The sequence below is a fragment of the Beauveria bassiana genome (genome assembly GCF_000280675.1).
Source record: "Beauveria bassiana ARSEF 2860 unplaced genomic scaffold BBA_S00026, whole genome shotgun sequence".
Taxonomy (NCBI): domain Eukaryota; kingdom Fungi; phylum Ascomycota; class Sordariomycetes; order Hypocreales; family Cordycipitaceae; genus Beauveria; species Beauveria bassiana.
This window is the reverse complement of record NW_007930861.1, coordinates 387369-399388: the sequence shown is the minus strand read 5'-3', so window position 1 is coordinate 399388 and position 12020 is coordinate 387369. Positions and strand designations below refer to the sequence as shown.

Sequence of the window (12020 nt, the reverse complement as noted above, 5' to 3'; positions counted from 1 at the left end):
GTCCGTAGAAGGCTCGATAGCACGTCCAAAAGCCTACACTAGGGCGCAAACGGACGTAATAGTCAATCAATCAATCAATCAATCAATTGTCTAATTTCTGCACGGCGAAAAGCTGATTTTGCCATAAAAGATCAGTAATTAGCGCAGATGTGTCAGATTAACAGCCCCGGTTCGGCCGCCTATTTCACACCAAACAGTCTCAGGTACTCAAATGAGTATCCGTAACTAGCGGCTACTCGAGGAGGATCCACCCTCCACCCCCAAAAAAGAAGCGTCTATCGAAGATTCAACGCGGATGTCACCTTCGGAAAGGCGGCCTTTTAGAGGTCGGAAAAGGCCGCCAGATGGTAATTGATGGAGACGAGGAGGCCCTCGAGAAGATACAGAAGAGGGTCTATCGTGCCCGCAAAAGGCACGAAAAAACAGAAGAACAGCTACAGATTGATAGCCGGCAGCAGCTTAGGTTAGATGCGCGAAGCACACGCACGTCGGAACCAAATCTGATTTTCTTCGAGTTTTTGTTGGTGTTGTTATTACATTATCGACTCGGAGCGTTGTGACAAGTGGTGCGTCAAACACAATGAAATCCTGGCCATACCCCAACCGAGCATGCACTGGCGCGTGGCCCTCATCCCAATTCAGGCGAACGCTACCCTGGCTGCCACGACGCGCACCACGGGCGGTGTATTCTCTGGGGGTGCCAGCTCCCCTGTCTTGTACCTTCACGTGAAGCGGTTGTAATGACACGCATGCACAAGAGGAGTGCCCTTTGATGCTCTGGCACAGAATTGTGTTGCATAAATCTGATGGTATGCGCTACTTGATGCTCCCACAGTGTGTGCTGCTGGCGCGTGTGATTATTGTAGAAGAAATCCTTATCTCGCCTGCCGTCATGCACACCTGCCGTCGGGCAGGCGTTTCTCCATGTGGGCGAGGTTACGCCAAACGACTGGACCAAACGACTGGACCAAACGACTGGACCAAACGACTGGCCGCCATATTCTACTTCGAGCAGCCAGGCATCCTCTGCCCAAGTGAGGCATCACACCCACGTGCCTCGCGGCGATAGGCCTAGCGATTAGCAACAACGCCTTTTAGTTTGGCATCTCTATCGCCTTCAGGAGCTGAATGGGTGAAAAATTTTCGTGGTCTTGCCCGCGGGTGTACATTTGCCCAGCCCTATTGGCTGGAAGCCACCGGGCGTAATAAACAATGAGTGTATGTACATTTGTCATTTCGCTTTGCCACTTCCACGTATGTAAATGCGATCGTGGTGGGGGGTAGGCGGGGAGGCGGCTTTAGCACCCGCCTCAAGCAGCACCTGAACAATAGCATCGTGCTCGCTCTGAGCAGCCTTTGATAGCGGCGTCCGACCATCAGTATCTTGTTTGTTGACTTGGCGCCCGAATCAAGCAGCAACTAAGAATAGCCTCGCGCCCTTTGGGAGCAGCCCATGATAACGGCGTCCATGATGGTGAACGCGTGCACAAATCGGCGCATCGGTTGGTCGGCAAAGATGCTTCGGACATGTCGCATATTCGCAATATCCTGTTCGCGCACGATGACCAGGCTAGCTGCACAATTACACTGCAGACCTTCATTCATCCTTCGGTTTTCAACCCCGTCATTTAATATTGCTTTCGTTGACGTTATGAGGAGCGCACCCCAGAGTAAGGTGTTCCCTTCTGATGGAGAGCCTTCATCAGTTCATAGAAAGAGGCACAGAATTAAAGCACAATGACTGAGGCGGCAGTGAGGGCCCCCGTAACAGAAAAACCGTGAAGCCCTACGACGCAGATTGAAACGCCTGATTGTGGCCGACGGACCGATCGCCAGCCCGACCTGCATGGCAGTCAGGACAATGCGCCATGAACACTGTTGCGCTGGCCAGCCAAGCAAAGTGATCGTGGAAAAAGGCGCGGTGCCGATCCCAGCGAGCCATGTATCCGCGCATCGCCGTCCGTGCCAGGGCGTATATCTTGTTCAGACGACTCAGAGACGCAGCTCCCCGTGGACAAATCGCCAGTCGATGCGGGGCAGGTGTGTTCGGTGTCCAGCTGCTCGACGAGTATCCGCCACCCGCACCATGTTATCTCTGGCGCAGCAGGTGCGTTTCTTGGGCGATGAGCAAATCGTGTGCGAGAGCAGCGCCGCGTAAAAGTAGAGGAGGCCGAGCGTACGTCGGCAGAGCCGTGGTCGTGTGAGACATGTTCGCAAGTGATGATAGGAGGGGAAGCACACGTAATTGTACGTGGTGGAGTGCATACCATTAAGACATGCCCACTGAAACATTTCCGTGCGCCACGGCGCTTCGACAGCAGTGCAGCAGTGCTATACCGGTACGACAAGCATCGATTGCGGCCTGCACTTTAATAAGTACTACACGACTGGCAGCCTTGCATCCGTGTAGCAATAAAATCCGTGGCGTCCCAACCCGTCCGCTGTGCATTGTTGGGCCATCATTTTCGTCTACAAACCTTGCCCAGGCAGTCACACGCTTGTGCAATTATCGTACTCTTTTCGTACCTTCACAGTCTGTCTTTACCAAGCTAAATGACGACAGGTTGTAGATGGATGACTACTTGGTGGGGCGCTGGCGTGGCCATAGTGACACTCCTCCTCGCCAGGTCGCTCCATCGCGTCATAGGCAAGATCTGTCGACCCCCCAATGAGAATCGCTCTGGAACACTGCAAATTCTCTCTGGAAAAGATGATACCAAATTTGAGTCCGTTAGAACTGCTCGTTCGACCCGCACGCGTTACTGATTTCGATGCAGGATCATCGCCGTCCCTGGCCTCAGTGCACATCCGTATCACACATGGGAGGCTCAGAAAACCCAAGGACCCAACGCAGCTGAATGTCAAACCGCACAGTCCTCGAAGGTTCACCTGCTCAAAGATCTCCTCGCGCACGATTTTCCTGACGCCAGGATCTGGAATTCTGCTCATGAATCCAGCTGGCTGATTGACGCCCCTGTCAAGACCACCGAGGAGATTGGCAAATGCCTGCTCAAGGAGATCCAGGACAAGCGACCATCCCCCGTACGGATCACGACGCCCATGGCCGGACATGGCTAACGCCCTGCTAGTCCCTCCCTATCATCTTCATCGGCCATAGCCTAGGTGGTATCATTATCAAGCAGGTATGGTTGTGCCCCTAAACGGTTGACCCTCCTGTCTTCTGACCCCTACAAGGCTCTGTGCACGGGTGACTCCCAAGATATCGTTGATAGTACCGCGGGTATCATATTCCTTGGAGCGCCGCATCAAGGTTCATCAGTGTCTATTGCTGGCGCTGCGCTGGCCGCTCTGACCGGTTTTCTGGGATCAGACACGACACTGCTCCTGTCTCTGAAGAATCATGGGGCCCAGCTCAGCAACCTTGCGGATACATTCGACTCTCGTATAGCACCGAACGTACGCCGAGAGCGCAAGGTTCCGATCACATCATTCTACGAGACTAAGAAGACGTATCTGCTCGGGCTATCGCTAGGCGTAGTAAGTGTGTACAGCTTCTTGTCAGCAGCCGTCTAACATTTTACAGGTGGTTTCACGGGATTCTGCCAAGGTCCATGCCGATGCCCGCGAGAGCCACAGCATCGAAACGGATCATTCTGGGCTCAACAAGTGCGGCGGGCCGACTGATCCGCTGTTCACGGCGCTGGCAGCGGCGATACGACGCCTGAAGACCCCATCGCTGCTCGAGCAAGTCGACACATGGATACGCGACAAACACTACACGGCGGACAGGCTCAGAATAGAACGGCTCTCGGGCGAGTCGCTGTCTATGGATCAGTGCTACATCAACTTAGCCATCGTGGAACAATCCGGCCAAGACGCAGGCCACTCAAAGAAGGGGGACACAGCGCCATCCCCATTTTCCATCCTCTCTCGGCAGAAGGTTGAGGCGCCCGACAAGACTATGCAGGTCGAGTTGGCGGCACTTTTCAACGAACGCAACGGAAGCGACGGCCAACCGATTCTCCCACGACGAATCTTGATTCGGGGACGTGCGGGTGTTGGCAAGACTACCTTGTGCAGAAAGATTATCCACGAATTTTACAAAGGCACGTGGGACAAATGGAACGAATTATCGACCGCGTGCTATGGGTGCCTCTGCGAAATCTGAAGCTACGGGAAAGGCGCAATGCACCGACGTACATCCTTGAAGATCTGTTCTGCCATGAGTTCTTGCTGCCTAAGAATGAACCAAACCTCGCTAGAGCGTTGGTCCGCGCATTAGAAAGCAAGAGCAGCAAGACATTATTTCTCCTCGACGGCCTGGACGAAGTATCGCAGGACCTCACGGGCGATGGCAGTATGCCCCGCTTTCTCGACGAGCTTTTAAGGAAGCCTAACGTCATCATCACCTCCCGACCATCCGCCAAGCCTGTGCGGCAAAACCTGCACCTCGAATCAGAAACAATTGGATTCGGCCCTGATCAGGTGGATGAATATATCGAAAAATCGTTCACGAACCCCAAAACGGCCAAGACTGATCAGTCCAAAGTCGACAAGGTCCAGTCGTTCCTGCAAAAGCATTGGCTCGTTCAGGGTCTTGTGCGTATCCCAATTCAATTGGACGCGCTTTGTTACACTTGGGAAAGATCCGAAAGCTGTGCCAAGCACCATGACCGGCATGTATAACACTATCGTGCAAAAGTTATGGAAGAAGGATATTGTACGATTGGAGAAGATCAGGGAGGGATTTGCTGAAGTCGCTCATACAGCTGAAATCGAGAATAAAGTCACCGCTGAGATGGCGCTAGTTGAATGCCTTGCATTCAACGGGTTACACCATGACAATTGATTTCACGCCAGAACATCGAGATGGTGTGGTCAAATTGTGCCCACTACAAGATTTGCCACTCGATGAGACACTCTCGCGACTATCCTTCTTACGGACTTCAAATCCAGTATCAAACATCAAGGACAGAAACTATCACTTCATACACTTGACATTTCAAGAGTACTTTGCCGCACGGTATTTTGTGCGACAGTGGACGAATCAGGAAGGACAACTCCGGACTCTTACCTTGGGCAGCAAAGACGCAAATACCAAAATAAGCCGACCTATAGAATTCCTTCGGAAACACAAATACACAGCACGCTACGACATTTTCTGGCGCTTTGTTACCGGCTTGCTTGACGGAAGTGGCCAGGCATCAAACTTGATTTTTTCAATCGAGGAGAAACCGGTCGACCTCTTAGGTCCCACACACCAGCGCCTGGTCATGCATTGCTTGAGCGAAATATCGAGGAACCTGCCAACGCGGGAAGCCCTGGAAAAACGGCTGGCGCAGTGGCTGTTTGCTTGAATGCAGATTCAACCACAGTGCGAGGCTGGCAAGTGAGGTTGAATTTCCCGAAGGAGCCCTGAAGATTGCCCTACTCCCCGAAGCTAGTGATACTCGGGCAATGATTCTGCGGTCGCTAGCCAATCGAGCGTTAATCCCGTCAAGTATCATTGAACAAGTGGCGAGGCGGCTCGACGATGAGCACTCGGACGTGCGAAGGGCCGCCGTTCAGGCCCTAGGCGGGAGGTCAGCACTGCTTAACGAGGTGCTGGCGGCGGTGGCGGGGCGGCTCGACGACGAGGACTCGGACGTGCGAAGGGCCGCCGTTCGGGCCCTAGGCGGGAGGTCAGCACTGCCTGACGAGGTGGTGGTGGCGGTGGCGGGAAGGCTTGACGATGAGGACTCGTACGTGCGAAGGGCCGCCGTCGATACCTTAGTGAGCAACCACGACAAATTATACCGCATAAGGCCTCTCATCACATCTCTCTATTACGCCTTACTTGAACGAAGTTTTAAAGAACAAACAAGTTGGTACATTGAAAGATGCAACGCTTGTGTCAGCATGCCAGACGGCATCAGGGAACTTGAGATCGATGTTCAACAGCACGACGTTAAGGAAGGGATAAATGCAGCGCGACCAGCAAACTATCCATCGACGAGCAGTGGGGAGGTTCGTTCTACAACCAGTCCTACGGATGTACCACACTTTGACAGGGAGCGGATGGAGTAAAACGTCTCCTCATAGAGGGAGGATCTATTTTGTATGTACCAGTGTAGACGCCCTTTCGGCCTACGCCTGAAACCATACCGGCTGGGAAGCCACCGCATTCGTTCCGAGATGTTATGTTATGTTATTATTTAACGTCTATGGTATAGCTCTAGTGTAAGCAAAAAGGATTGCTATCTATATTCAACGCACAAATGTGTCGCCGTTCCGGGGAGCATGACGGGGCGCGTCCGGGGGCGTGTCCACGTTCTCACCAGGGGCTTCGAAAACAGCTACATGACCCAAGTCTCCTCCTATAGTAGCAGCTGCGCGCTAATCGAGACAGAACTATTTCTTCTCAATTGGCAGTTTTTGCTGAGGAGCGGCTTCCGTCAGCGGAGAGCTGCTTGTGCTGTGTTACAGCTTTGTTGTGCCGTGAGGCTCGTTGACGCGTGTTTCCACGTAACAAAAGAAATGGAAATTGGTGTTTTTAAAAGCAGTTAGCGCTGCTTGGGCGATTTGTTCGTCTCTCAGTCGCCAGTTGAGGGCGCCTTCTGCTCCTTAGTATCGTTTGTTGATCTTCGAATAATAGAAGTCAGCAAGTAGGTTTGGAAGGATCTACCCAGGTATCTCCGTATCGCAGCTTCAGGCTCGGGTGCCAGCCGAGGCCTGAGGCTGCGGGGGATTCTTTTGTAGTAGAAGAGGTGAGTTGGAGACTTCCGGCGCCCGCATGGGTAGTTGAGTTCGGCGTCTTCGTGATTGAAGCGCTCGTGGTAGTCGGCGAAGTCTCCATGGTGTGTCCTCGCTGCTAGGAGATATCCTAGCTGCCGTCGCTGAAGTGTGAGCTCAGGAAGTTTCTTCAGCTCTGCCTTTAGTTGGAGTCCACGATAGGTTTCGCGATCAATTTTGTCCCACCATCGCTGGAACGCAATGGCGAGTAGGCTGCGCATGTGGCGCCTGCAGTAGGAGACTGTTGGGAGATTGTCCCCGACCGGCATTTTTGCACTTTCCTTGGCAAGCTGGTCGGCCAGCTCATTGCCTTCGATCCCGGTGTGCCCTGGGCACCATCGCACGCGAATCATGCCTGGGTGGGCATCACCTGTTTTCTGGAACATGCGGAACGCCATCTGCGATGAGGGCGGTGCCGTCGTGCCTATGCAGTCAATCACAGAAGTGTTGTCGATACAAACTGTGATCCCTTCCTTTGGGCGCTGATGTGCGAGAGCAGCGCGGAGGCCTTCCACCGCGCCTTTGATCTCTGCGTCAAACACTTCGCTCCTGCCAATCTGTCCGCAACCTTGCGCGATAAGCTGCTGCCGCCGGTAAACGGCATATCCGAATCCCGCGGTGTCTTGTTCAGTTTTGGAGCCATCGCTGTAGACGACTAACCTCGTCTGGATCTGGCTCCAATTCCAAATTCGTTCCGCTTGGCGTTTCTTTGTTGGACGAAGTTACTTGCTCTCCGTCCAGATTGCGCTGGAGAAGCGTTGGGGGATTAGTCGTGGGCGTTCCGCCGCTGGCGCCAGAGCAGCATTACGGATGAGCCTAATGTTTCTTATCGCTGTTCGCCGTGCCGTGGACGCATCTGGATAGGTGGCGTGTTGGATCTCGTGCTCATGCTGTAGGAGGCAGCGAGTAAGCGGATGATGGACATCTAGACGTGCCCAGCGGTTCGCGTTCCGTGCCGCGATCTGCTGCAGAAGCAGTTCTGCTGGTGGGATGCCTGCCTCCTTCCAGAGCGTGGTTTTGGGGGTCGTCTTCCACGAGGGTAGAATCATCCGGCAGGCTGCCGTTAGTGTTTTCTGGATTATCCCGAGATGGCCCCTCGTCACTCTCTCTGATCCAGGAAACCAGACGTCTGCTCCATAGAAGCGGGTTGGTATGGCCACTGCCCACGCAGCTTTTCTTGCTGCGGCAGCTGAGATTCCACGAATGGTGTTACTCATGCTTCGCAGGTGATAGATGACACTTTTGACTTTCTGCGCCCACTTCATGATATGGATGGTGAAGTTAAGGCGTGCATCAAACCAGACGCCAAGCCACCGCATTGCTGGTTTGGGTTTAATCGTCTGGTCCTGGTGCTGTATAGGTGGTAGGGTATTTCGCCTCTGGCTCGCGAAATGGATCACTTCTGTCTTCTTGACGTCAAAGGCAAAACCCTCTTGACGTCCTCATTCCTCCATCGCCGCAATTGCGGCGTTAGCTTGGGCGGTAGTTTCCTCTAGTGTGTCTCCTATAAAGAGCATAGCGGTGCATCAGCGTACCCGTACCGTTGCGTGGCGCCAGGGAGCTCGTAGAGCGCCGCCGTTGCTAGCAGGTAGAGGATTTGTGAGAGAGGAGAGCCTTGTGGGATTCCACACAGGAGCTCTAGTGCCTTCGCGATCTTCAAAGCGAACTTTCGCCAGTCGACGTGTGAGATATGTCGCTAGCCAGCGGATAAGAAATGTCGGCCAGCCTTGTCGCCGTAGCTGGAGTATCAGCCTATTTCGCAGAATCGCATCGAATGCTCCTTCTACATCCATCGTCACTAGCGTGGCGGCTTTCTTTCTCCGTCGTGCCTGCTCTACATCGTGTGTGAGGGCGGCAGCGATGTCAGTGGCGCTGCGTTGAGGCAGAGCGCCCGCCTGGTTTGGGTGTAGTATCTTGTGTTTGATCGCGAGATGCGACATTCTTTTGGCGATAATACGTTCCATACCCTTACTCAGGCAAGAAAGTAAGGAGATTGGTCGCCATGCAGATGGGTCTGTGAGGTTGCGTTTATTTGGTTTTGGTATCATCACCACCTCTGCTGTTCGCCATGCGCTCGGGCAGTAGCCCTGCTGTAGGCACGCGTTATAGATACCTGTGACGAGGTGACCTATTGTCGGCCAGAGTTCCTGGAGCATGTTCACCGCGATGCCGTCGGCGCCAGGAGATGTGTTGCCAATACTGAGGAGCCCGAAACGAGCTTCCTCGTATGAAATCGTGTGGTCGAAAGGGATCAAGGTTTTTGGAGCGACTGGGTATGACCAGGGGTCAGCAATATCATCGCTAGCCGTACGCCGTTTAAGTTTAGCCTGGCCCAGGGCTCGGGCTTTATCCTTATTTCTCGAGAAGATCTGCTCGCCGACCCGTATTGGTGGTGGGGATATGCGTTGTCGCGGTTTCAACCAGCGGGTGACCTTATAGACGTCGTCCGGCGCAGTGATGGCTGGAGGGAGGAGACCGCGGTCTTCACTTGAGCAACGAAGTCTTCCATCTCTTCGCCATTCGTTCCGAGAAGAGCCTGCCAGGATACTTGTAGGGTAGGAGCGCACGTTATTTATCTAGTTTGTGTTCTTTTGCGAATCCAAGGTTCGCGTCTTTTCAGTTCGACATCTGCTACTGCGTCGCATGACTGTGAGCAATTGACTTGGCTAAGCGTTATGACGTTGGATTGGGTGGATCTTGGAAGCGGATCGAGAGAACATGTTGGCATTTGTTGGTTCGAATGGAAGGAGCTCCCAGCCGGCCTCCTAGCCGGCCACTGGCATCGACAGCTCAGTTGATACATCCCACGTACGCCTAGTGCCGAACTTGCCGATCCCGATTACTGCTCTGGTGCTGAAGGCAGAATTCAATGACTATAGTCACTAGTGGTCTCGGTGAGACATAATCATCGGCCTCCGTATTGGCGATGACATCACGATGCTGTCGCTAAGCGGTGAGAGTACGCAAGGCAATGGGGTGAGCGAAAGGAGATACAGGTCTGACATTTTGTAAGTAGCTGAACGAATATGCGCCGCAACAGCGGGAAGATCAAAACACCTATGGCCTGTCGATAACCGTTCGCCGGGTTCACGCTTTTATACCTTGGATCCCTGCACATAAATAACTGCCATCTCCGCTAGCTGCTTCTAAGGGTGTAGTGGACGCGTTGGCGAGATCCAAATTGTGGATTGGCTACCCTTCGATGAGGACGACGGTGGCTTGTCAGCGAATTTGACAGTCCAGTGGCCATCAAGCTCAACTTTGAGGGACCCATTTTCATCTGGAGTTATTATTTGGACGTTTGCGGTCGATAACGAGAGTCGAGATGGCTTTGTCGCAGCAGCGGTTTCTTCACTTGTTGGAGTCGGCAATCCCACTTCTCGGGTTGCGACAGTTGGTCGACAAGGGGCATCTTCAACAAAGATTTGGGAACCGTGTGGTGCATTTTGGTTCGAAGGTTCGAATAAAACCTTCTTTCTCTTAGTGAGCCGTGTACGATTGAGTTGTCTTTCAGCACGGGCGGCGTATCTGGCTTCGAGGTCTTCCCATGCCGAGTTCTCGTCCGTTGCCGACCCATCATGGCCCACTGGATGTTGAAGACTGTCCTGTGGTTTCCATTGTTGATTTGTGAATACTGTCGGTGTCTCACTTTCCGTGGTTCCGAAGGGGCTTGTCGCCCCCGCTGGTGTGCTGATACTCGTTGTCTCAACGTCGGCAGTGTCCTTGGTGGTTGGTAGGCTGGTTCCTGTGCCGAAAGTTTTTCTAGACCTTTTTATTGCTGTGTGGCCGGCTACTACTGCTTGTTTTCTTTTTGTAGATGTCCAGGGTGCTGTAGCAGCCTGCGGTGCAGTTGCTATGGCGCGTTGTACTTCGGCCTGCAACGCTCCCAGCCGGAAGCCAGCATTGGCAGCGTCGTTCAAACCTTCTAGGTGCCTTGGTTAGCATTCCATTCAAAGAGTCGCTTCTGATGCTAGACTTACCAGTCTCAGTTGTCTCTCCAGTGTTGTCCAAGCTGGTAGTCTGAGATTTTGATCCTGATCTTGGAAGGCCATCAACACCCGAGCCACTCTGTGGTTTGTTGCTCTCTGCGACCCTGGGGAGCTTTGCCCTTCCTGTTGACTTCCCGGTGCTCGATGTCTCGCCGGCAGTGTCCTCAATGGTTGGTGGTACCGCTCTAGAAGTGGCGCTCCGTTTCCGTTGGTTGAGGCTCTCGGATGTCGTTGTATTCATGCCGCGGCTCTGCCTCTTGGATTGCTCGGCAGGTTTCGTACCTACGCTTCCCTGACCGGCTTGAACTTGACCTTCATCGTCTGACTTGGGTATAGCGACTGCAAAGTGTGCAGCCGTATGACCCGCTGTCTCGGGCTCCGGTAGATCTTGTGACTCCGGGACTCCCGCAGTTTCAAGCGCTTTCGCTGCCAGCTCAGCGATGTTGGATCCGATGCCAGTCGTGGGCGGAGGGCTTGCTTGCTGCACGGAAACCCAATTGTGACGATTCTTAGCGTGCTCTCGGTCATGGTCTACAGCACGACTGGATCTACCGGCATTGCTACCACTACTGGTTTCGGTGCCCCCAGCAGCTGTTTGCAAGATTTCTGCGTACTTTGATTAGCTGTGTCTTGGTATATGCTGCTACTGTTGACCTACCAATGCGAGGTCCTCCTTTTCTTTCGTCCGAGGGACCAACTGGCGACTGGGGCGTTGCTGCGGGATCACGACCAGAGGGGGCATGGTTGGGGTCTCGGACGGCCGAGCTATCTGCTCCAAAGGTGGTTTCCACTCGTGCCATGGTAATCAGTCGTGATCAAAGAGAGGTAAAGACCAATTGAATGAAGAGTGAGATTACAATGAGGCAGGAAGTGGCAGCTGCTGCCCTTTTATAGTCTCGTCACTCTCACTACGACGCATCTTCAAGGAGCACGTGAGAGCAAGGCACTCGAGGGTCTCCCACTGAGAAACCCGACTGCAGCCGTCGCAATAACCTGGCAAAAAACGCCCTGTAGCCTGCAGACGAAATTGGATGACACTGCGTGATGCATCGATAAGACAGAAAGGCGGAAGTAATCGTATCCGGCGCATGCAGCCAGGTGAATGACGCATCATAGCTTGTATGCAAGATTGGATTAGTTTGAAGGAGAAGGCCGACAGAAGGCGCACATAGAGCCGAGCTGTGATGTCTTCGGCACCCAAAGCTTGTCTTTGACTCAACCAACCTTGCCGGTAGTAGGAACACATGGTCTCCTGGGGTACCCGAAGTGCCGGTCGGCCCAGGAAACGTGAGCCACGGC

At 53.4% G+C, this 12020-nt stretch overlaps 2 protein-coding genes across 2 annotated transcripts; one reads left to right on the top strand and one right to left on the bottom strand.

Moving 5' to 3' along the window:
- Positions 1-2086: 2086 nt before the first annotated feature.
- On the top strand, positions 2087-4647 carry BBA_07668 (peptidase C14; the record flags this gene model as incomplete). Its single annotated transcript, XM_008602765.1, has 6 exons — positions 2087-2154; positions 2778-3042; positions 3090-3143; positions 3196-3498; positions 3545-4071; positions 4143-4647. 6 exons carry the CDS (start codon positions 2087-2089, stop codon positions 4645-4647), a joined length of 1722 nt encoding a protein of 573 aa, XP_008600987.1.
- Positions 4648-6533: 1886 nt separating this feature from the next.
- Positions 6534-11521, bottom strand: BBA_07667 (reverse transcriptase; the record flags this gene model as incomplete). The annotated part of the gene is made up of 4 exons (XM_008602764.1): positions 6534-7403; positions 10602-10657; positions 10713-11327; positions 11380-11521. The coding sequence occupies 4 exons, from the start codon at positions 11519-11521 to the stop codon at positions 6534-6536; spliced, it is 1683 nt and encodes a 560-aa protein (XP_008600986.1).
- Between the last annotated feature and the right edge of the window lie 499 nt (positions 11522-12020).